Source organism: Nansenia antarctica (assembly GCF_963989245.1).
Source record: "Nansenia antarctica genome assembly, contig: SUPER_7_unloc_1, whole genome shotgun sequence".
NCBI lineage: Eukaryota > Metazoa > Chordata > Actinopteri > Argentiniformes > Microstomatidae > Nansenia > Nansenia antarctica.
Genome location: NW_027663473.1, coordinates 377,084 through 402,753, shown reverse-complemented (window position 1 = coordinate 402,753; position 25,670 = coordinate 377,084). Strand labels below are relative to the sequence as shown.

The window sequence follows — 25,670 nt, the reverse complement described above, 5'->3', positions numbered from 1 at the left end:
ACAGCGATCTGTGTCATTGATTTAGTCATTATCGCACAGTACTACTGACACTGACTAGTTCTACCAGTGGAGGGGCACTGCATTAAAGGCCGATTTAAACTTCTGCGTAAAATCGACGCCGTAGCCTTGCGTAGGCCCGCGTGGCCTTGCGTTGCCTACGGAGAGGGTTGACGTGCAAGGAAGGTGACACCAACAAGTTTATTAGGAAAGCTGGTTCTGTCCTTGGTGTCACCCTGGACACTGGAGGAGGAGGAGGAGGAGGACTTAACCCCCATCCCCTACATGACACTGTGGCAGAGCAGAAAAGCTCCTTTAGCAGCAGACCACTACAACTACGTTGAACTAATATTTTCTGTCTACCGCTATAACGCTATACAACTTGTCCTCCGGCTGGGGGATGATAAATCATACTGGACTGTTACTGTATATAATGTTTCAGATGTCTGTCTATTATTATTTTATTCTATTATTCAACTGTCACTTTATTTTATGTTGTTGTTTGTGGTGTGACTCGTGAGCTGCTTTAATTTCCCCTCGGCGGTCAATGATGTATCTATCTAGATTAATCTAGACAGTCGTAGATCTGAATGACAGAGGGAAAGCTTCGTGAGAGCCTACAGTATGGTGATGAATTCTTGTTATGTGTCTAAGTATTTAAAGTGCTGTGTAAATTAAACCGTTAAAAAAGCAACAAAATGAACGTTTGTGGTAAACATGGAAAATAACACATCATCCGTAAAACCATACCCCCATTTAGCCTATGATATAGTAATATTATTCATGGGAGGAGGCTGTGAGGATAATATGATGACTCATGTAGTAAGATTATCACTTATTTTCAGGGAATATACATAGGCCTAGTAGCTTATGATACTCAGTTCATGAGAACATATAATTGCCACGTTATTTTGAGCGCTACATACACAAATTGAACGGCAATGCGTTGTGGAATGTAGTGTATTTGAGTATCGCTATAAATGAATTATTATTATTATTATCATGTTTATTTAGGACATTAATATAAGGTGTGCGTTACCATGGATAATATCTCTCTCACGTCATGTATGACGATGCGTTCCAGTACCTTTGCATACGCCAACAAACTTACAGTCAGCATTATTACGTTGTTGTTTACTACGGATCATCTACAATTGCAGCTCTTATCGACAATCTTCAAGCTCTGCTAACGTCTACCACACACAGGAATATCGTCAATGGAACTCTATTTATCTGTAATATATTTGAATTGCCATGTAGCCTACAGTTATTGTTGGAAAAATATAAATGATCAAATTGACAGGTAATTGGCCTATATAAGCTGTAGGTCATTCAACATGTATGTGCTTGTAAACTTAGAACAATCTTTCCCTAAATGTGTCAGGAACCAAGAGAACAACGTTTTCGTCGTGAGGGCATCGATGCTGCACTGCTCAAGATGAGACTGGCCTCGTTCTGGCCCCGTTCTCCGTATTCAGCAGCTGCTGAAGGCCTATCTCCAGCAGGAGTCCGCCCCGGTGTTCTAGGTCCAGACACTGTGTCCCTAAGAACTTCTATTGCCCCCTTGTACTGTTTCTCAGTTTCTCCAGTAAAAAAAAAAAAAAAAAGTTTTAGTAGAAGATGATAGGGAGAAGGTTTTTTCTTCTATCAGTGGCCCCGGGCCGAGCTAGATTACTCTTCCTGCAACGAATGGTGGACTGCTGATTCACATGCTTAGTATTCAAATGTATTGATTGTAAGTCGCTTTGGAATAAGGCGTCTGCTAAATGCCAAAAATGTAAAAAATAAAAAATAAAATGTAGACTCTTCTCAGGAGGCTGGATCATGTCCCCAGCCTCCCCAGCAGGCCTCACAGTTCCCAGGCCTGTCCCAGAATGCTCTGCAGCCAGGGAATCTTCCCTGCAACCTATCCAATGGCACCAAGGCGGCGGGCAGCTTGAAACGCACGAGAGAAGCCAGCCAGAGTGACGTCAGCAGCTCAGCCAAACGCCCCCCGCAGTCGCCAGCCCAGCAGAACAAGGAGATCTGCTGCAGCCGCTAGAAGATCTCGCAGACGTCCACACAAGAATGGATCTTAAGTGACTCTCTTCTCAATCACACTCTCTCACACACACACACACACACACACACACACACACACACACACACATCCCCCCATTTCCACTCCCCACCCCCAAAAACACACAATCCCAATCCCACCACCCAACACATACACACACACACCTCCAAACTATCCCCCCTCCACCCAAACACATACATTCTCCTTTCTTCTGCAGATTAAAAACAAATAAATTGGGTACTTTTATTTGAAGTTATGAGTTCTGTCTTTTTTTATGCATACCAATATGATTTGGACATCACAGTATTACTGTCTTATAATAAACCAAACAAACTGTTACTCAACTATTTACAGTGAACTTAACAACATACCTTTCTCATTGTATACAATGCCCTACGTAAGTAATGGCACAGTGAAGCATTTTTTATTTATTTTGGCTCTATACTCCAAAAGTTTACATTTGAAATCAAACAATTACTATGAGGTTAAAGTAGAGATGTCTTTGTATACAAAGAAATCTCTACTTTAACCTCATAATAATAACAACTTTATTTGTATAGCGCTTTTCCTGCAAACGTTGCAGTTCAAAGTGCTTTAATCATTATATAATCATCATTTAATTATTTTGTAACTTAAATGCAATATTAAAAGGATGGGTTTTTATAATCTTAATTTAATTATTTAGTCATTTAGTTTAGTGCGACCATGTGTGGAATGGATGTTGCATAATATGTCCATCACCATTGTAGGACAAAGTGCAACGGAGTCTCTTCCTGGCGATGTGAATGGAAGCTGGACCACTGCATTTATTTAGGAGCGACTACGGAGACACGCGGAGCCTGAAACCATTAATCTTAGCCCTGACTTAACCGAACCGTAACCACTTTTTAACCAAATCGGAAATCCAACTTCGGTTGCAGACCCAGCCTGCAGTCCAGAGGACAGAGAGGCATCCCTGAGCTGCGCTGACGAACTGCTCCCTGCTCTACTCTGTAGTAAGCTATGAGGTAGCTGTATAACTGCGCCATCTAGTGGCTACAGATGGTAATTTAACTCCATCTCACATTAACACAATCTTTGAGGAAGTCACAGAACCAGGAAATGTTGACGCCCACAAAGCACAAACACTTCCGGATAAACGAAACTTATCTCTGATACTCTGTCCTGACGCTGTTCTGTCTGGTAGTGTGTGCAGCACAATGGCAGAGAGCATGGACTCCTTCAGTTGTCCGATCTGTCTGGATCTACTGAAGGATCCGGTGGCTATTCCCTGTGGACACAGCTACTGTATGGGCTGTATTAAGGGCTGCTGGGATCGGGATGATCAGAAGGGGGTCTACAGCTGCCCCATGTGCAAGCAAAGCTTCATTCCAAGGCCTGTTCTGAGGAAAAACACCATGTTGGCTGAATTAGTGGAGAAACTGAAGAAGACAGGACTCCAAGCTGCTCCTCCTGCTCCTCCTGCTCACTGTGATGCTGGACCTGGAGATGTGGCGTGTGATGTCTGCACTGGGAGAAAGCAGAAAGCCCTCAAGTCCTGTCTGGTTTGTCTTGCCTCATACTGTGAGACTCACCTCCAGCCTCACTATGAATCTCCTGCCTTTAAGAAGCACAAGCTGGTGGAAGCCTCCACACAACTGCAGGAGAAGATCTGCTCCCATCATGACAAACTGCTGGAGGTGTTCTGTCGCACTGATCAGCAGTGTATCTGTGTGCTGTGTGTCATGGATGAACACAAAGGCCATGATACAGTCTCAGCTGCAACAGAAAGGACTGAGAAACAGGTAAGAACCAGAGCTACTCGTTTGATAAAGGTAGAACTGACTGTGTCTTCCCACCTGCAGCTGTCTATGAATGAATGAATGACAGAAAGGAGAGAAACTTCATGTTAGAAATGAAAGAGAGATTGTGATTTTAGAAGCTCCTAATGGCTGTAGAAAAGTTATATTCATATACAGTTGTGAACACATACACTAAGATAGAAAATCCACCACTATTTACATGTTTTTTAAACAAATTCATCCTTTATTGGGCTGGCGTGGAGCTGGAAGTCCATGTCCATGACACTAAAGTGAGTTAATGATTGAAATAATCATTTGACCAGGATGTTATGATCAGATCATTTTACTGTAATCTCTATGTTCTGCACACACAAAAAATGAAGTAAAACATTGCCTTAATGTACAGTACATGTATTCCATATGAGTTACACATTCTATGATATATTTAAATGAGTATTAATCACAAAAGTAAAATTTTTGTTAGGTTTTTTCATCTGCAATTCTTTCAGGCATATTATTGGTGATGTGCACCAATGCCGAATGTTATCTCATTATTTGTCCACAGAGGCAGCTGGGGATGAGTCAGCAGAAGGTCCAGCAGAGAGTCCAGGAGAGAGAGAAGGAACTGAAGGAGATCCAACAGGCTGTGGAGTCTCTCACAGTGAGTATTGACCAGAGGAGACGCACCATTACTGCTCTCCTCCAGTCAGCCATTCTCCACTTATTATTATTTGTATTTAACTTTTATGTGTGTGTGTCCTGACAGCGCTCTGCACAGGCAGCAGTGGAGGACAGTGAGAGGATCTTTACTGAGCTGATCCGCTCCATTGAGAGAAGGCTCTCTGAGGTTAAGCAGCTGATCAGAGCCCAGCAGGAGGCAGCAGTGAGTCAGGCTGAAGGACTCCTGGAGCGACTGGAGCAGGAGATCGCTGAGCTGAGGAGGAGAGACGCTGAGCTGGGGCAGCTTTCACACACAGAGGACCACATCCATTTCCTCCAGGTAACGACACTGACCTTCCATCTGGAATACTGAAACGACCTTACTGTTCAATTATTCATTTATTCTCTCTCTCTCTCTCTCTCTCTCTCTCCCTGTCTCTCTTTCTCTCCCTCCCTCTCTATCTCTCTCTCCATCCCTCCCCCTCTCTCTCTCCCTCTCTCTCTCTCTCTCTCTCTCTCTCTCTCTCTCTCTCTCCCTCCCTCCCCCCTCTCTCTCTCCCCCTCTCTCTCTCTCTCTCTCTCTCTCTCTCTCTCTCTCTCTCTCTCTCTCTCTCTCTCTCCAGAGTTATGTCTCTCTCTCCCTCCAGAGTTATGTCTCTCTCTCCAGTCCCAGTGTATCTTCAGACTTACCCAGCATCACCATCCATCCTCTTCAGTACTTGAGAGATGTGACTGAGGCTGTGTCTAAGCTGAAAGAGAAACTAGAGGACATCTTTAAGGGGGAGTGGTCCAAGATCTCAACTATAGGTGGGCTAAAACTCTGTCTAGTCCCTTTATATAGGCAACTTTAGAACACAGTCCTAATCATCTCTGATACCATTCCTCATTCCGTCCCATGCATTACAATGAGCCTGTCACCGATTTCTACCTCCTCCATTCTCCCCTGCATGTACTGTATGTGTAATATGATATGATGTGAATGTTCTCTTTCTCTCTCTCTGTTAATGTGTTTGTGTGTCTGTAGTTGATGCTGTGGATGTATTCCTGCCACCAGAGCCCAAGACCAGAGCCCAGTTCTTACGATGTGAGTCTATTTCTCCAGAAGTAGATAAGTCTCCACTGACACTCTCTACAAACCATGAGATAGAACAAGAGAGCTCTAGGAGAGGGAGAGACTCATCAAAGACAGGTTAGATATCTGACTTCCCTTATTTCTCTGATTTGGTTTCTACTCTTCTCTCTTCCAGATTCCTGTCAGCTCACACTGGACCCAAACACAGCACACAAACAACTGTCTCTGTCTGAGGGGAACAGAAAGGTGAAATGTATGGATCATGCCCATTCATATCCTGGTCATCCAGAGAGATTCACTAACCAGAGTCAGGTGCTGTGTAGAGAGGGACTGTCTGGACACTCTTACTGGGAGGTTGAGAGGAGTGGTAATCATGGTGATGCAGCAGTCTCATATAAAGACATCAGCAGGTCAGGTGGTGACAGTAAATTTGGATCCAATAACAAGTCCTGGAGGTTAGAGTGTTATAGAGGTGGTTATAGTTTCTATCACAATAGTGTTGAGACTAAAGTATCAGGCCCTCAGTCTTCCAGAGTAGGAGTGTACCTGGATCACTGGGCAGGTAATCTGTCCTTCTACAGCGTCTCCTCTGACACAATGACCCTCCTCCACAGAGTCCAGACCACATTCACTGAGCCCCTCTATCCTGGGATTGGGCCTAATTTTTATGATTATGGAGACAGTGTTGAGTTGTGTCACCTGGATTTTTCTTTAGCGAGTTGATGGAATACCCCCCAGTTTGCCATGTTGGAAGTATATGAACGTGGGCAATAACACCTCTCTCATTGTCCGGCTTCGAAGAACAACCTAATGACTTGGCGGGGGGTCATGACTAATAATGCCCCTTTAATTGCGCTGACGTTTTTAGCCTACTACTGTGACTATTTCACAGACAATTCCTAAATTCTTGCCGTCTTACCTGGGCAGAGTACCTTCCTGAGACACCGGCTGCAATGTTCTGTAATTAACCACGTGGTGCAGGAGACAATTCATCAGAGCAACGCATCCGGGTACTTTCCCCTCCCGTAATGTCCACGCCCCTTTTTGGGTGATAGAAGAGTAGAAGTTTGACTGGCGGTCAATGGGAATTTCTGGTCTTTGCTACTTTAATCCGATAAAATAAGAAAACCGTAGTGCTTTTTAGATATTAGGAGCCCAAATCCGATGGCCAGTTAGGCAAACTATTATATAGTGTCATTGCCGATCAATGATCGACGTCGTTATATAGAGAAAATTAATGAAATAGGGGTTGATTCATCAGATCAGTCAAACGTCATCTCCCTGTCATCTGGGATTTGTAGTTCTTTGTAGTTTGTATTTGTATTTGTAGTTTGTAGTTAAATGTCCTGCAGAGTTCGCAGGCAAGGCTATCGACTGATTCACAAGTCAGGAATGTGGGGCAAAATACAATAAGCCCACCGTCATCTGTGATGTCTTGTTCAATAAAGGTGCTGTGACAAACTGTGTCGATGTGTCTGTGGCCATATATGTGGTCTGGTCTTAAATGTTGGTGTGTCTAGTAGACTATAATAAATACATATGAATAAATAAATAAATGCAACTGTTGTGTCCATTTCTGATATGAATAGAATATAATTTGCCATTTAGCAAACGCTTTTAATCCAAAAGCTACTTACAGGGACATTCCCCTTGGAGTAATTGTAGTACTCAAGGGCACACTAGTGGTGTTGTTTCAGGCAGGAGTTGAACTCACAACCTTCCGATCACTAGTCCAATTCACTATTCACTCCACTATCCCCTTGACATGTAAGGATACACATCTGAATGACATTTCGGCATGTGTGGGACATGGCTGTTTGACAATTGGAGCAGATATAAATGGTCCACATGTCATAACAGGGCCAACAGTGTTGGGACGTGCTCGTGGAACAGGGAAAGAGTGCAAAACAAGGCTATATTGTGGGAACTGGACAGACTTGTGCTTATGTGAACAATCAAATATTTATTGCTTGTGTACATGAACAGGCAACGTTTTTTTTAATGTATATCTATCTGGCTAGCCTATGTGTTGCAATTATGAATCTATGACTATCTCTGTATGTCTCTATGTCTATCTATCAATATCTACCAATCTCCTGTCTATTTCTATCTCTGTCTCTGTCAATAAATGTATTCTGTCTAGCGCCCGTATGTCTCCACCCTGACTACAACCCTCGAATATGAGTGAATATGAGTGAATATGAGAGAGAGTTCCACGTCATTTTATGCAACTACCAAACTTGGACCACTGCCTCGTCTGCGGAATGATTGACACACCGGTCAGAGCTGCTCGTGTGACGTACGAAGCTTCGTTCGAGTAATCACATGGTTTTTGCCAATTTGACACAAGCATCGATACATTTGTATCTATTACTCTATCTACCGATACATTTGTATCTATTACTCTATCTATATGATACATTTGTATCTATTACTCTATCTACTGATACATTTGTATCTATTACTCTATCTACTGATACATTTGTATCTATTACTCTATCTACTGATACATTTGTATCTATTACTCTATCTACTGATACATTTGTATCTATTACTCTATCTACTGATACATTTGTATCTATTACTCTATCTACCGATATATTTGTATCTATTACTCTATCTACCGATACATTTGTATCTATTACTCTATCTACTGATACATTTGTATCTATTGCTCTATCTACTGATACATTTGTATCTATTGCTCTATCTACTGATACATTTGTATCTATTACTCTATCTATCTGATACATTTGTATCTATTACTCTATCTACTGATACATTTGTATCTATTACTCTATCTACTGATACATTTGTATCTATTACTCTATCTACTGATACATTTGTATCTATTACTCTATCTACTGATACATTTGTATCTATTACTCTATCTACTGATACATTTGTATCTATTACTCTATCTATATGATACATTTGTATCTATTACTCTATCTACTGATACATTTGTATCTATTACTCTATCTGATACATTTGTATCTATTACTCTATCTACTGATACATTTGTATCTATTACTCTATCTACTGATACATTTGTATCTATTACTCTATCTACTGATACATTTGTATCTATTACTCTATCTACTGATACATTTGTATCTATTACTCTATCTACTGACACATTTGTATCTATTACTCTATCTACTGATACATTTGTATCTATTACTCTATCTACTGATACATTTGTATCTATTACTCTATCTACTGATACATTTGTATCTATTACTCTATCTACTGATACATTTATATCTATTACTCTATCTACTGATACATTTGTATCTATTACTCTATCTACTGATACATTTGTATCTATTACTCTATCTACTGATACATTTGTATCTATTACTCTATCTACTGATACATTTGTATCTATTACTCTATCTACTGATACATTTGTATCTATTACTCTATCTATATGATACATTTGTATCTATTACTCTATCTACTGATACATTTGCATCTATTACTCTATCTACTGATACATTTGTATCTATTACTCTATATATATATGATACATTTGTATCTATTACTCTATCTACTGATACATTTGTATCTATTACTCTATCTACTGATACATTTGTATCTATTACTCTATCTATATGATACATTTGTATCTATTACTCTATCTACTGATACATTTGTATCTATTACTCTATCTACTGATACATTTGTATCTATTACTCTATCTACTGATACATTTGTATCTATTACTCTATCTACTGATACATTTGTATCTATTACTCTATCTACTGATACATTTGTATCTATTACTCTATCTGATACATTTGTATCTATTACTCTATCTGATACATTTGTATCTATTACTCTATCTATGATACATTTGTATCGACGCACATTGTGTCGGAAGATCGACGCTGTGTCGTGACCAGGGCTGGACTGGGACAAAAATTAGGCCCTGCCATGTGGCTCAGACCGGCCCAACACAATCGGTCCGACACCGCCGATCAACATGCTGGCAGTCTGTTGAATATACCATTTGTAAAAACCCCTATAGAGCGGAGTTTAGTGACATGGACAGCAAGTATACCAATGCAAGTGTGAACCAGTGTACTCACTCACTGTTGACATACTCCACGGTGATGAGACATGGCTGCTGTGCTGAGCAAACAATACCCATACTCAATACTGTTAAGTAGTTGTATAACAAAAAGCTCGGCAGTCATAGGAATAATTACAATTATTTATTAACATTTTAATACTGTTAAGTAGTTGTATAACAAAAAGCTCTGCAGTCATAGGAATAATTACAATTATTTATTAACATTTTAAATACAAACAACATCAAATATCACTCAATATAACACCACTGTAAACAAATTGCAGACAATGCAATAGGGAAGAGAGAGAAAGACACACACACACACACACACACACAAGAGAAATGTGAGACATGGTACAGCAACACATGTAAAAGATGGCTATAGCTGAAAAGATTGGATACTCACCCAGTTCCGAAAGGCTCAGCCCTTTCAATCTCCACCTGGACAATTAATGGCCATATCCGAAAGATAGTGAGAGGAACAGAGTAGAGGGAGGGGCAGAGATAAAGAGACAAGGAGTGAGAAGACATGATAAGTGATTACATAACTGATTCAGATCAGAATCTTCTGGGAATCAAAAAACTGATTTGCAGCATGTCTATATAGTGTATACTTACCGACAACAGAGACAGACAACAGAGACAGACAACAGAGACAGACACCAGAGAGACAGACAACAGAGACAGACAACAGAGAGACAGACAACAGAGAGACAGACAACAGAGACAGACAACAGAGACAGACAACAGAGAGACAGACAACAGGACAGACAACAGAGAGACAGACAACAGGACAGACAACAGAGACAGACAACAGAGAGACAGACAACAGAGACAGACAACAGGACAGACAACAGAGAGACAGACAACAGAGACAGACAACAGAGAGACAGACAACAGAGACAGACAACAGAGAGACAGACAACAGAGAGACAGACAACAGAGAGACAGACAACAGAGACAGACAACAGGACAGACAACAGAGAGACAGACAACAGAGACAGACAACAGAGACAGACAACAGAGACAGACAACAGAGACAGACAACAGAGAGACAGACAACAGGACAGACAACAGAGAGACAGACAACAGAGAGACAGACAACAGAGACAGACAACAGAGAGACAGACAACAGAGACAGACAACAGAGAGACAGACAACAGAGAGACAGACAACAGAGACAGACAACAGAGAGACAGACAACAGAGACAGACAACAGAGAGACAGACAACAGGACAGACAACAGAGACAGACAACAGAGAGACAGACAACAGAGAGACAGACAACAGAGAGACAGACAACAGAGAGACAGACAACAGAGAGACAGACAACAGAGACAGACAACAGAGACAGACAACAGAGAGACAGACAACAGAGACAGACAACAGAGACAGACTACAGAGACAGACAACAGAGAGACAGACAACAGAGACAGACAACAGAGAGACAGACAACAGAGACAGACAACAGAGACAGACAACAGAGAGACAGACAACAGAGAGACAGACAACAGAGACAGACAACAGAGAGACAGACAACAGAGACAGACAACAGAGACAGACAACAGAGAGACAGACAACAGAGACAGACAACAGAGAGACAGACAACTGAGAGACAGACAACAGAGAGACAGACAACAGAGACAGACAACAGAGAGACAGACAACAGGACAGCAACAGAGAGACAGACAACAGGAGAGGATGTCAATACAGACAGAACTGAGGTGAGGTGAGCAACAGAGATAGTTCAGGATGATAACAAACAGTTCAGTATGACAGAGACAACTAATAGAAAGACAACTGTATGATTATAGAGTTTACATGTTCAAGGAAATATTGTATGATAATAGAAAGGTACACTTTAATTTAATTAAAGAAGTAACAAAGAACACATTTATTATCACAATTGCATTGTGTTCCATGTCTTTCTCCATTTAATAAATAATGCCTAGTTGAATGGCTAAACAAGACAACTGTCTGGACAGTACTGCTAGAATTATTCACCTTACCGCTGCACAGATAGACAAAGGGTTTAAGTCCATTCTGTTAACATTAGGTCTACTCTGCTAACAAATATTATTCCAGTTGATTTGTCAGTTGTTGTGCATCATATTTTTGTTGTGTTTGCAGTTTTCCCTTTAATAAGTTGTATATAAAAATAATTCAGTTATATATATATTCTCATGCTAAAATCGACTGTAAATCCAGATTTTAAAGTTGATATTCTTCCCCGTGGAGCATGCCCCCATAACCTGTGCCCCACCCAACATTTTTATCACGAGCTGCCACTGTATACTATACATAGTCCCCCAATTTTAAGGCACTGTAAGCAATGGAACAGATTCATATAATGTCCAAATCAAGCACTCATGTTAAGTTTTTGGTCGACAATCCTATAGAATATGCTTTGGTTGAATAAAGTAATTGTCTTTGCCAAATGCTTTCGCTCTCGTCTTTCGTTCAATGTTCCAAACCTAGAGGGGTTCACTAATTGGGTAGCATCACGCGCCGTGCACGACCTTATCACTGCTGGTGCACGGTACCATCTGATTGGCTGTTGACAATCAAGGGTGCATTCGTTTCGTAAACACGCTCTGTCTGTTCTGCACTCATGGAATGCCTCTTGTCCAATCAAATTACTTGGTCCCTTTATGAAGTTGACCCCCAGTGTGCGCTCCGGTGCTCTCAGAGCGAATTGACGAACGCAGCCATAAAGGCGTCAGGTGTGGGCGTGCGCTAAGCATTATTAAACCTCTTTGGAAACTGCGAGCAGCGGCACTCCCCACGCGTGTCTGGCAGAGCGTGTTTTCCCCTGGTACGGTCTAATCTAACACCATGGTGTCGATAACTGAGGAGATGGACATTCTCCAACTCCAACTGGGACTCCTAGGTCTCATGCAACAGGAAAGACAAACGGACACTAAAAAGTCTGAAAATAATGGGTTCCAGCCTTGGGGAGACTACATGCAGCTAACGGGGGCTGTCCAAGAGATCATGCAGGATAGAACGGAGGGACCCCGAGGCGGCGGCGCCCAGAGCTATGTCCATGTGCGTAAAGACGACGCCTCTTCTGGTCCGGCCAGGGAGACAGGTAAATAAGAACAATATTCCATTTGTTCATTTGCTTTAATGAAATGACTCTGCGAAATGACAATAATTAAACAAGTCCTGAGCAGGGCGAACGCAGGTGTAAACATTAGAACAGAATATATATATATATATATATAAAACATATGACTGTAGTGCAACATTCCCTAACAGGCAGCAGGCCTGCGCACAGACCCGGGAGACGCGCTGGATCGCCTCGCAAGGTCTGCAGTTTCTGCCGCCACAACGGGGAGGCCGAGGGGGTGTTCACCAACCACTGGCTCAAGGACCAACACGGGAACGTGGTCTGCCCCTTCTTGTGGCAGTACGTCTGTCCACTCTGCGGGGCCACAGGGGCCCAGGCGCACACCAAGCGCTTCTGTCCCCAGGTTGACAGCGCCTACACCTCCGTGTACTACAAGTCGCCGTAGGGAAGCGGACGACAAGTGTGCAACGATGCACCGCAAATGTTACAAGAGGATCTTTTAGTTCAGTAAAAGAAAAGGGATGTTACAATAGGATTGTATTAAAACATAAGGTTTGTTTCTGCACGGACGAAGTTGAGTGTGACACAGCCATGTGGAGAGCTGGATGTAGAATGTCAACACGGAGTTATAATAAAAGTGTAAGCAAGAGAAGAAGAAAAGGGAAAAAAAGAGAGAAAAAGAAATGGTTTTGAAAGATTTTTATGTTGTTCACTGTTCACTGTTTAGCTCCCTGTTAGTTCAGTAAAAGAAAAGGGATGTTACAAGAGGATCTTTTAGTTCAGTAAAAGAAAAGGGATGTTACAATAGGATTGTATTAAAACATAAGGTTTGTTTCTGCACGGACGAAGTTGAGTGTGACACAGCCATGTGGAGAGCTGGATGTAGAATGTCAACACGGAGTTATAATAAAAGTGTAAGCAACTTGAGAGAATGCGTTAATCGTCATTTCTGTTAGTCAGAGTACAGTATAGGACTAGGCAGAATTTAACACTGTGGACTTACTAGTAGTTTGGAACAGGCCGATTCGTGTGCTTTTATTATTATTATTTTTACTCGTGTGAGTTTCTGGTTTATTTATTATTTTTGTGCGCGTCTTTGTCACTTATTGTTATTTGCAGTGTGGTTTTAGTTTCTAGTTTTTTAAATGCATGCCTCTGCACTTTGCTTTCTTAACAGCACATTTTGTTTATTCAGTTTATGAATCTGAGGCCACAGTTTACTAAACTGTGCGCACAGTTTATGAATCTGAGGCCACAGTTTACTAAACTGTGCGCACAGTTTATGAATCTGAGGCCACAGTTTACTAAACTGTGCGCACAGTTTATGAATCTGAGGCCACAGTTTACTCTTTTTTTTTTTTCTTCTCCTAGGTGACCCCAGAGGGGCTCCGTATGTTAGAGATGTACATTTATGCATGACGACAATAATGCCAATAACAATGTGATTTTTTATTATGTGGATAACAGACTTTTCCCAATGACTACCAAACCAAAAAGCATAATGCAAACATTTTAAACTTTTAAATTGTATGTTCATGTCTGAACAATAATAATATCTTAATTGGTCAATCCTGTGTGTTTTGAAATTATTGATCACCAAACATGCCTCACATTCCAATGTCGGTCCAATTAAGACTCAATTAGCCTGAGTGCAGCTGAGTCCAATGTGTTGTGAGGATGTGTGTATGAAAAATAAGGGTCTTTGTGGCGTTCATATATTCTTGTCCTCTCTCCTTTATTACTTATAGCAACACAGCAGCCCAACCACTGATGTACAGTGGCTTCGGAAAGTATTCTGACCCCCTTCACGTTTTCTGTTATAGACTAGAGTATAATTGAAAAAGAAGAGAACACACACCGCAGAAAACTTAGGCGAGGTGCTGGCGACGGAGCAGAATACTGTTGAATGAAGTAGAAGCCGCCGCACTCAAGTTCCAGATGCAAAATATTTTAATTGACAACGGTTTTGGCCGTAGCCTACACTTCTGCATCTGGTACTAGAGTGTGTGGCTTCTACATCACACACACACACACACTTTGATGAGGATGAGGTAGGTACAGCACACACACAGTGAAGTAAAAAAGGATTCAAATCTCTGTAAATGCTAAATAGGTTTGGTGCTTGGGACTACCTGACTGACATCTGACATTGAAGTTGATTTAAGTTAAGTTAGGTTAGGTTAGGGTTATGTTTAAAGTTAGGGTTAAGGTGAGAGTTAAGGGTTAAGGCCGTCCAAAGGATCCCACTTTACTACTACACACTCACGCTGTCGATCTCCTCTGAGCCACTAGGTGGCGCCAGAGCCTCTAGAATCGCGTCGGCCCAGCCAGGCCCAGGGTCTTCAGGGGTGGGGGGCAGGGGCGCCGCTAGAGATTCTGGGCCCCATGACAGAATATCATTTTGGGCCCCCCCCACCTAAACCACCCATCAACCTAGACAACCCAGTTGAAGTTGATGAACGAAATCCAATGATGGCCATCTTTTGTAAATGTAATTAAAAATTACAGTTAATACAGAAATCAACAATTCAGCAAAGAAATCTCAACATTCTTTAACTTATTAAATTAAGACTTGAACAACACAAGGACAAAAGTATAATTAAATGAGGATTTTAACCCAATTATAAAAGTATAAATCACACAAAAAGTAAAAAATATAATTTTAATGGGGTGGTATTGTGTCTAAATAAATGTATATCTTTTAAAGATCAGTTGGCCATAATACTGTCAGGATTAGATCAATGAAGAATTACAGAAGAGATATTTACTGACTCAGCATTGCTTGTTTCACACAAAGACAAAAGTGTCTTATACAAGAGCGACAACACAGACATGGTGCCAGCGAAATTGAATAGTGAAATGGGAAAAGCTCATTTATACCCACTGCGGCAGTACTGTGGAATAGTATACCCGGAGAGCTAAAAACTATATCTAGCCTAATGCACAACTATTCAAGATAGGAGTAAAGAGACCAAATCAAAGCTAAACGCTGGGCAAAACAAGGCTATATTGTGGGAACTGGACAGACTTGTGCTTATGTGAACAATCAAATATTTATTGCTTGTGTACATGAACAGGCAACGTTTTTTTTAAATGTATATCTATCTGGCTAGCCTATGTGTTGCAATTATGAATCTATGACTATCTCTGTATGTTCTATGTCTATCTATCAATATCTACCAATCTCCTGTCTATTTCTATCTCTGTCTCTGTCAATAAATGTATTCTGTCTAGCGTCCGTATGTCTCCACTCTGACTACAACCCTCGAATATGAGTGAATATGAGTGAATATGAGAGAGAGTTCCACGTCATTTTATGCAACTACCAAACTTGGAGCACTGCCTCGTCTGCGGAATGATTGACACACCGGTCAAAGCTGCTCGTGTGACGTACGAAGCTTCGTTCGAGTAATCACGTGGTTTTTGCCAATTTGACACAAGCATCGATACATTTGTATCTATTACTCTATCTACTGACACATTTGTATCTATTACTCTATCCACTGATACATTTGTATCTATTACTCTATCTACTGATACATTTGTATCTATTACTCTATCTACCGATACATTTGTATCTATTACTCTATCTACTGATACATTTGTATCTATTACTCTATCTACTGATACATTTGTATCTATTACTCTATCTACTGATACATTTGTATTTATTACTCTATCTACTGATACATTTGTATCTATTACTCTATCTGATACATTTGTATCTATTACTCTATCTACTGATACATTTGTATCTATTACTCTATCTACTGACACATTTGTATCTATTACTCTATCTACTGATACATTTGTATCTATTACTCTATCTACTGATACATTTGTATCTATTACTCTATCTACTGATACATTTGTATCTATTACTCTATCTACTGATACATTTGTATCAATTACTCTATCTACTGACACATTTGTATCTATTACTCTATCTACTGACACATTTGTATCTATTACTCTATCTATGATACATTTGTATCGACGCACATTGTGTCGGAAGATCGACGCTGTGTCGTGACCAGGGCTGGACTGGGACAAAAATTAGGCCCTGCCATGTGGCTCAGACCGGCCCAACACAATCGGTCCGACACCGCCGATCAACATGCTGGCAGTCTGTTGAATATACCATTTGTAAAAACCCCTATAGAGCGGAGTAAGTGACATGGACAGCAAGTATACCAATGCAAGTGTGAACCAGTGTACTCACTCACTGTTGACATACTCCACGGTGATGAGACATGGCTGCTGTGCTGAGCAAACAATACCCATACTCAATACTGTTAAGTAGTTGTATAACAAAAAGCTCTGCAGTCATAGGAATAATTACAATTATTTATTAACATTTTAAATACAAACAACATCAAATATCACTCAATATAACACCACTGTAAACAAATTGCAGACAATGCAATAGGGAAGAGAGAGAAAGACACACACACACACACACACACACACACACACACACACACACACAAGAGAAATGTGAGACATGGTACAGCAACACATGTAAAAGATGGCTATAGCTGAAAAGATTGGATACTCACCCAGTTCCGAAAGGCTCAGCCCTTTCAATCTCCACCTGGACAATTAATGGCCATATCCGAAAGATAGTGAGAGGAACAGAGTAGAGGGAGGGGCAGAGATAAAGAGACAAGGAGTGAGAAGACATGATAAGTGATTACATAACTGATTCAGATCAGAATCTTCTGGGAATCAAAAAACTGATTTGCAGCATGTCTATATAGTGTATACTTACCGACAACAGAGACAGACAACAGAGACAGACAACAGAGACAGACACCAGAGAGACAGACAACAGAGACAGACAACAGAGAGACAGACAACAGAGAGACAGACAACAGAGACAGACAACAGAGACAGACAACAGAGAGACAGACAACAGGACAGCAACAGAGAGACAGACAACAGGACAGACAACAGAGAGACAGACAACAGGACAGACAACAGAGACAGACAACAGAGAGACAGACAACAGGACAGACAACAGGACAGACAACAGAGAGACAGACAACAGAGACAGACAACAGAGAGACAGACAACAGAGACAGACAACAGAGAGACAGACAACAGAGAGACAGACAACAGAGAGACAGACAACAGAGAGACAGACAACAGAGAGACAGACAACAGAGACAGACAACAGAGAGACAGACAACAGAGAGACAGACAACAGAGACAGACAACAGAGAGACAGACAACAGAGACAGACAACAGAGAGACAGACAACAGAGACAGACAACAGAGACAGACAACAGAGACAGACAACAGAGAGACAGACAACAGGACAGACAACAGAGAGACAGACAACAGAGACAGACAACAGAGAGACAGACAACAGAGACAGACAACAGAGAGACAGACAACAGAGAGACAGACAACAGAGACAGACAACAGAGACAGACAACAGAGACAGACAACAGAGAGACAGACAACAGAGACAGACAACAGAGAGACAGACAACAGAGACAGACAACAGAGAGACAGACAACAGAGAGACAGACAACAGAGACAGACAACAGAGAGACAGACAACAGAGACAGACAACAGAGACAGACAACAGAGAGACAGACAACAGGACAGACAACAGAGACAGACAACAGAGAGACAGACAACAGAGAGACAGACAACAGAGAGACAGACAACAGAGAGACAGACAACAGAGACAGACAACAGAGAGACAGACAACAGAGAGACAGACAACAGAGACAGACAACAGAGAGACAGACAACAGAGAGACAGACAACAGAGACAGACAACAGAGACAGACAACAGAGAGACAGACAACAGAGACAGACAACAGAGAGACAGACAACAGAGACAGACAACAGAGAGACAGACAACAGGACAGACAACAGAGAGACAGACAACAGGACAGACAACAGAGACAGACAACAGAGAGACAGACAACAGAGACAGACAACAGAGACAGACAACAGAGAGACAGACAACAGAGACAGACAACAGAGAGACAGACAACAGAGACAGACAACAGAGAGACAGACAACAGAGACAGACAACAGAGAGACAGACAACAGAGAGACAGACAACAGAGACAGACAACAGAGAGACAGACAACAGAGACAGACAACAGAGACAGACAACAGAGAGACAGACAACAGAGACAGACAACAGAGAGACAGACAACTGAGAGACAGACAACAGAGAGACAGACAACAGAGACAGACAACAGAGAGACAGACAACAGGACAGCAACAGAGAGACAGACAACAGGAGAGGATGGCAATAGAGACAGAACTGAGGTGAGGTGAGCAACAGAGATAGTTCAGGATGATAACAAACAGTTCAGTATGACAGAGACAACTAATAGAAAGACAACTGTATGATTATAGAGTTTACATGTTCAAGGAAATATTGTATGATAATAGAAAGGTACACTTTAATTTAATTAAAGAAGTAACAAAGAACACATTTATTATCACAATTGCATTGTGTTCCATGTCTTTCTCCATTTAATAAATAATGCCTAGTTGAATGGCTAAACAAGACAACTGTCTGGACAGTACTGCTAGAATTATTCACCTTACCGCTGCACAGATAGACAAAGGGTTTAAGTCCATTCTGTTAACATTAGGTCTACTCTGCTAACAAATATTATTCCAGTTGATTTGTCAGTTGTTGTGCATCATATTTTTGTTGTGTTTGCAGTTTTCCCTTTAATAAGTTGTATATAAAAATAATTCAGTTATATATATATTCTCATGCTAAAATCGACTGTAAATCCAGATTTTAAAGTTGATATTCTTCCCCGTGGAGCATGCCCCCATAACCTGTGCCCCACCCAACATTTTTATCACGAGCTGCCACTGTATACTATACATAGTCCCCCAATTTTAAGGCACTGTAAGCAATGGAACAGATTCATATAATGTCCAAATCAAGCACTCATGTTAAGTTTTTGGTCGACAATCCTATAGAATATGCTTTGGTTGAATAAAGTAATTGTCTTTGCCAAATGCTTTCGCTCTCGTCTTTCGTTCAATGTTCCAAACCTAGAGGGGTTCACTAATTGGGTAGCATCACGCGCCGTGCACGACCTTATCACTGCTGGTGCACGGTACCATCTGATTGGCTGTTGACAATCAAGGGTGCGTTCGTTTCGTAAACACGCTCTGTCTGTTCAGCACTCATGGAATGCCTCTTGTCCAATCAAATTACTTGGTCCCTTTATGAAGTTGACCCCCAGTGTGCGCTCCGGTGCTCTCAGAGCGAATTGACGAACGCAGCCATAAAGGCGTCAGGTGTGGGCGTGCGCTAAGCATTATTAAACCTCTTTGGAAACTGCGAGCAGCGGCACTCCCCACGCGCCACATTTGTATCTATTACTCTATCTACTGATACATTTGTATCTATTACTCTATCTATCTGATACATTTGTATATCTGATACATTTGTATCTATTACTCTATCTACTGATACATTTGTATCTATTACTCTATCTACTGATACATTTGTATCTATTACTCTATCTACTGATACATTTGTATCTATTACTCTATCTATCTGATACATTTGTATCTATTACTCTATCTACTGATACATTTGTATCTATTACTCTATCTACTGATACATTTGTATCTATTACTCTATCTACTGATACATTTGTATCTATTACTCTATCTACTGATACATTTGTATCTATTACTCTATCTACTGATACATTTGTATCTATTACTCTATCTACTGATACATTTGTATCTATTACTCTATCTACTGATACATTTGTATATATTACTCTATCTACTGATACATTTGTATCTATTACTCTATCTATCTGATACATTTGTATCTATTACTCTATCTGATACATTTGTATCTATTACTCTATCCACTGATACATTTGTATATATTACTCTATCTACTGATACATTTGTATCTATTACTCTATCTATCTGATACATTTGTATCACACAACTGGGCATAGTGCTGAGCTCCCTGTTATCACCTCTGGTAGAGCGCCTGGGTTAAGATAAACATAGACAGTCATTTTGTGCCAATCCACACATATTATATCACAAAATACACACCTGTTATATCACAAATAATAGGCTACACCGGGGCATTTGGCCTTTGCTATACAGCCAGATATTTGAATGAGAGAAACATGTGCTAATATACATAGAGAGGAGCATAGGAGTGTTAAAAAGCTACCGGTACCGTACGAAACACTGTTTTTGTAACAATATCTTATGACCACTGTCAAGACGTTGTTTAACAATTTCTTAAAACACTTTATTTTTCCATGATTTCTTGGCAATTCTGAATGCACACTTGATTGTACTCTTACTTATAATAGGGCCGGTTTCAGAGACAAGGCTTAAGCCTAGTCCTGGACTAAATCACACTTTCAATGTAAAATCTCCATTGAAGATGTTTTTTAGTCTAGGATTAGGCTTAAGCCTTGTCTGTGAAACCGGCCCATAGTGTTGTGTAGTTCAGGCCAACTGTATAATCAAACAAGTGCGAGTTTTCAGTCAAGGCTCACGTAGCACAGATGTATCTATTACTCTATCTACTGATACATTTGTATCGACGCACATTGTGTCGGAAGATCGACGCTGTGTCGTGACAACTGCGTCGAGCGTAACATCACATGAACACTGTTCTTGGCCTCTGTCCAACACCACTCCCTCTACACTACAGCTCCAGGGCAACAGAACCAGGAAGTGTCCCCGCCCTCAAAGCACTAAACACTTCTAGAGAAACGAAACTTATCACTGATACTCTGTCCTGACGCTGTTCTGTCTGGCAGTGTTTGAAGCAAAAATGGCAGAGGGCATGGACTCCTTCTGTTGTCCGATCTGTCTGGATCTACTGAAGAATCCGGTGGCTATTCCCTGTGGACACAGTTACTGTATGGGCTGTATTAAGGGCTGCTGGGATCAGGATGACCAGAAGGGGGTCTACAGTTGCCCCATGTGCAAGGAAAGCTTTATTCCCAGGCCTGTTCTGAGGAAAAACACCATGTTGGCTGAATTAGTGGAGAAACTGAAGAAGACAGGACTCCAAGCTGCTCCTCCTGCTCACTGTGATGCTGGACCTGGAGATGTGGCGTGTGATGTCTGCACTGGGAGAAAGCAGAAAGCCCTCAAGTCCTGTCTGGTTTGTCTTGCCTCATACTGTGAGACTCACCTCCAGCCTCACTATGAATCTCCTGCCTTTAAGAAGCACAAGCTGGTCGAAGCCTCCACACAGCTGCAGGAGAAGATCTGCTCTCGTCATGACAAACTGCTGGAGGTGTTCTGTCGCACTGATCAGCAGTGTATCTGTGTGCTGTGTGTCATGGATGAACACAAAGGCCATGATACAGTCTCAGCTGCAGCAGAAAGGACTGAGAAACAGGTAAGAACCAGAGCTACTCGTTTGATAAAGGTAGAACTGACTGTGTCTTCCCACCTGCAGCTTTCTATGAATTAATGATTGACAGAAAGGAGAGAAACTTCATGTAAGAAATGAAAGAGAGGAGGGATTGTGATTTTAGAAGCTCCTAATGGCTGTAGAAAAGTTATATTCATATACAGTTGTGAACACACACTCTAAGATAGAAAATCCACCACTATTTACATGTTTTTTAAACAAATTCATCCTTTATTGGGCTGGCGTGGAGCTGGAAGTCCATGTCCATGACACTAAAGTGAGTTAATGATTGAAATAATCATTTGACCAGGATGTTATGATCAGATCATTTTACTGTAATCTCTATGTTCTGAAGAAGAAAAAAAAAAAGTAAAACATTGCCTTAATGTACAGTACATGTATTCCATATGAGTTACAAATTCCATGATATATTTAAATGAGTATTAATCACAAAAGTAAAAATATTGTTAGGTTTTTTAATCTGCAATTCTTAGGCATATTATTGGTGATGTGCACCAATGCCGAATGTCAGTATATATACTGTATATATACTATAATCTGGCATTTATATCACTATTTGTCCACAGAGGCAGCTGGGGATGAGTCAGCAGAAGGTTCAGCAGAGAGTCCAGGAGAGAGAGAAGGAACTGAAGGAGATCCAACAGGCTGTGGAGTCTCTCACAGTGAGTATTGACCAGAGGAGACGCACCATTACTGCTCTCCTCCAGTCAGCCATTCTCCACTTTTTTAAAATGTATTTTGAATTTAACTTGTATTTATGCAATCCCACTGTGTGTGTGTGTGTGTGTGTGTGTGTGTGTGTGTGTGTGTGTGTGTGTGTGTGTGTGTGGTGTGTGTGGTCTGTGTGGTGTGTGTGGTGTGTGTGTGTGTGTGTGTATGGTGTGTGTGTGTGTGTGTGTGTGTGTGTGTGTGTGTGTGTGTGTGTGTGTGTGTGTGTGTGTGTGTGTTCTAACAGCGCTCTGCACAGGCAGCAGTGGAGGACAGTGAGAGGATCTTTACTGAGCTGATCCGCTCCATTGAGAGAAGGCTCTCTGAGGTGAAGCAGCTGATCAGAGCCCAGCAGGAGGCAGCAGTGAGTCAGGCTGAAGGACTCCTGGAGCGACTGGAGCAGGAGATCGCTGAGCTGAGGAGGAGAGACGCTGAGCTGGGGCAGCTTTCACACACAGAGGACCACATCCATTTCCTCCAGGTAACTACACTGACCTTCCATCTGGAATACTGAAACGACCTTACTGTTCAATTATTCATTTATTCTCCCCCCCCTCTCTCTCTCTCTCTCTCTCTCTCTCTCTCTCTCTCTCTCTCTCTCTCTCTCTCTCTCTCTCTCTCTCTCTCTCTCTCTTTCTCTCTCCAGAGTTATGTCTCTCTCTCCAGTCCCAGTGTACCTTCAGACTCACCCAGCATCACCATCCATCCTCTTCAGTACTTTGGAGATGTGACTGAGGCTGTGTCTAAGCTGAGAGAGAAACTAGAGGACATCCTTAAGGGGGAGTGGCCTAAGATCTCAACTATAGGTGGGCTAAAACTCTGTCTAGTCCCTTTATATAGGCAACTTTAGAACACAGTCCTAATCATCTCTGATACCATTCCTCATTCCATCCCATGCATTACAATGAGCCTGTCACCGATTTCTACCTCCTCCATTCTCCCCTGCATGTACTGTACTATATGTGTAATATGATATGATGTGAATGTTCTCTTTCTCTCTCTCTGTTAATGTGTTTGTGTGTCTGTAGTTGATGCTGTGGATGTATTCCTGCCACCAGAGCCTAAGACCAGAGCCCAGTTCTTACGATGTGAGTCTATTTCTCCAGAAGTAGATAAGTCTCCACTGATACTCTCTACAAACCATGAGATAGAACTAGAGAGCTCTAGGAGAGGGAGAGACTCATCAAAGACAGGTTAGATATCTGACTTCCCTTATTTCTCTGATTTGGTTTCTACTCTTCTCTCTTCCAGATTCCTGTCAGTTCACACTGGACCCAAACACAGCACACAAACAACTGTCTCTGTCTGAGGGGAACAGAAAGGTGACATGTGGACAAGCCCAGTCATATCCTGGTCATCCAGAGAGATTCACTAACCAGTATCAGGTGCTGTGTAGAGAGGGACTGTCTGGACGCTCTTACTGGGAGGTTGAGTGGAGTGCTACTTATGGTGATGCAGCAGTCTCATATAAAGACATCAGCAGGTCAGGTGGTGACAGTAAATTTGGATCCAATAACAAGTCCTGGAGGTTATTCTACCATAGTAGTGGTTATAGTTTCTATCACAATAGTGTTGAGACTAAAGTATCAGGCCCTCAGTCTTCCAGAGTAGGAGTGTACCTGGATCACAGGGCAGGTAATCTGTCCTTCTACAGCGTCTCCTCTGACACAATGACCCTCCTCCACAGAGTCCAGACCACATTCACTGAGCCCCTCTATCCTGGGATTGGGCCTAATTTTTATGATTATGGAGACAGTGTTGAGTTGTGTCACCTGGAGTAGAGGTCTCTGTTAGAGTGGTGCTTTATCATAACCTATTATTCTGTAGAAACATCTTTCTCTGTGATTTAGTCTTCAGAGTTGTATCATTATATCATCATCACGTATTCAATATAACATGCTCTGTTCCAGAAATAATGTATGTTTAGACTGGTGCCTTGGTTCATATATTAGTGTCGATTCCAACTATTCTGTTGGACATCTGTCATGGCAGAAGCCTTTTCTGATACTTAAATGTTGTTTATAGTTTATGCTCTAGAAAATGTATATTGATTATTGCTTCCCGTATCAAATCTCCATGCTATGATAGTGTTCCCATGGTCAATGTCTCCCTGTCAGTCCACATGTAAATGTTCCTTCTGTACTGATCACAGGTTATGAATGTGTTTCTGTACTGGTATGAACCAGTCTGGGTGTTTGCTCCATGTGATTGGATCAACAAGGTGTCAGCTCAGAGGGACACAACTATGTAGATCCAAGACGTCTCTTTGACTATTCTGGAGCTAAAGAACACTGGATATCTGTTATAGAAAATGAACCTGTGTTGTACAACATAAAATCATTAACATGGAATAAATCACAAATCTTCAAATTGAGGAACGTTTCTTTTGTCTTTGTATATCCACATGATTGCTCCTCTGTGCATCTCTGCTTATTGAGGTGATATGAATGAGAGGGAGGTAAGAGACTAGGTTATGTTATGTTACTAACTATGTTATTGACATAATCCCGGTAGAGAAACATCTTTGTGATAACCCAGGAGACATGAATCAGGAAGTGGAGGAAGCGGTGTTGCAGCATATTAGTTGGTCAACTGTATAAAGTAACTGCATGGTGGTACACTACTAGGTAGTACCCTAGTGGTACTGTATGTATACTGTATGTAGGACTCAGGCTAGCGGTTCAGGCAAGCCTGGCCGGCCACTAGGGGGAGCTGTTGATAATGGTTTCCACAGGGCTAGCTTGAGGCCTGCTGCTCACTTCATCGCTGCACAGGGGCTACCTGCAGGCCTAATCTCCACTCTATAAATCA

General features: G+C 41.4%; 2 protein-coding genes across 2 annotated transcripts; both read left to right on the top strand.

Annotated features, from left to right (window-relative positions):
• Positions 1 to 3,255: 3,255 nt before the first annotated feature.
• Positions 3,256 to 24,640, top strand: LOC308163188 (uncharacterized protein; the record flags this gene model as incomplete). The annotated part of the gene is made up of 12 exons (XM_080550705.1): positions 3,256 to 3,840; positions 4,403 to 4,498; positions 4,604 to 4,837; positions 5,145 to 5,304; positions 5,522 to 5,581; positions 5,745 to 6,263; positions 21,526 to 22,145; positions 22,718 to 22,813; positions 23,107 to 23,340; positions 23,506 to 23,665; positions 23,888 to 23,947; positions 24,111 to 24,640. The coding sequence occupies 12 exons, from the start codon at positions 3,256 to 3,258 to the stop codon at positions 24,638 to 24,640; spliced, it is 3,354 nt and encodes a 1,117-aa protein (XP_080406831.1).
• On the top strand, positions 12,436 to 13,951 carry LOC308163183 (nanos homolog 3-like). The gene is made up of 2 exons (XM_080550701.1): positions 12,436 to 12,737; positions 12,908 to 13,951. Exons 1-2 carry the CDS (start codon positions 12,482 to 12,484, stop codon positions 13,162 to 13,164), a joined length of 513 nt encoding a protein of 170 aa, XP_080406827.1. The 5' UTR covers positions 12,436 to 12,481; the 3' UTR covers positions 13,165 to 13,951.
• Positions 24,641 to 25,670: the final 1,030 nt, after the last annotated feature.

What these genes read in the sequence shown, in the direction of transcription:
- LOC308163183 (XM_080550701.1), top strand. Translation starts at nt 12,482, where the DNA reads ATGGTGTCGATAACTGAGGAGATGGACATTCTCCAACTCCAACTGGGA. An exon ending in TGGTCCGGCCAGGGAGACAG is followed by an intron (nt 12,738 to 12,907) that starts GTAAATAAGAAC and finishes ATTCCCTAACAG; the next exon opens with GCAGCAGGCCTGCGCACAGA.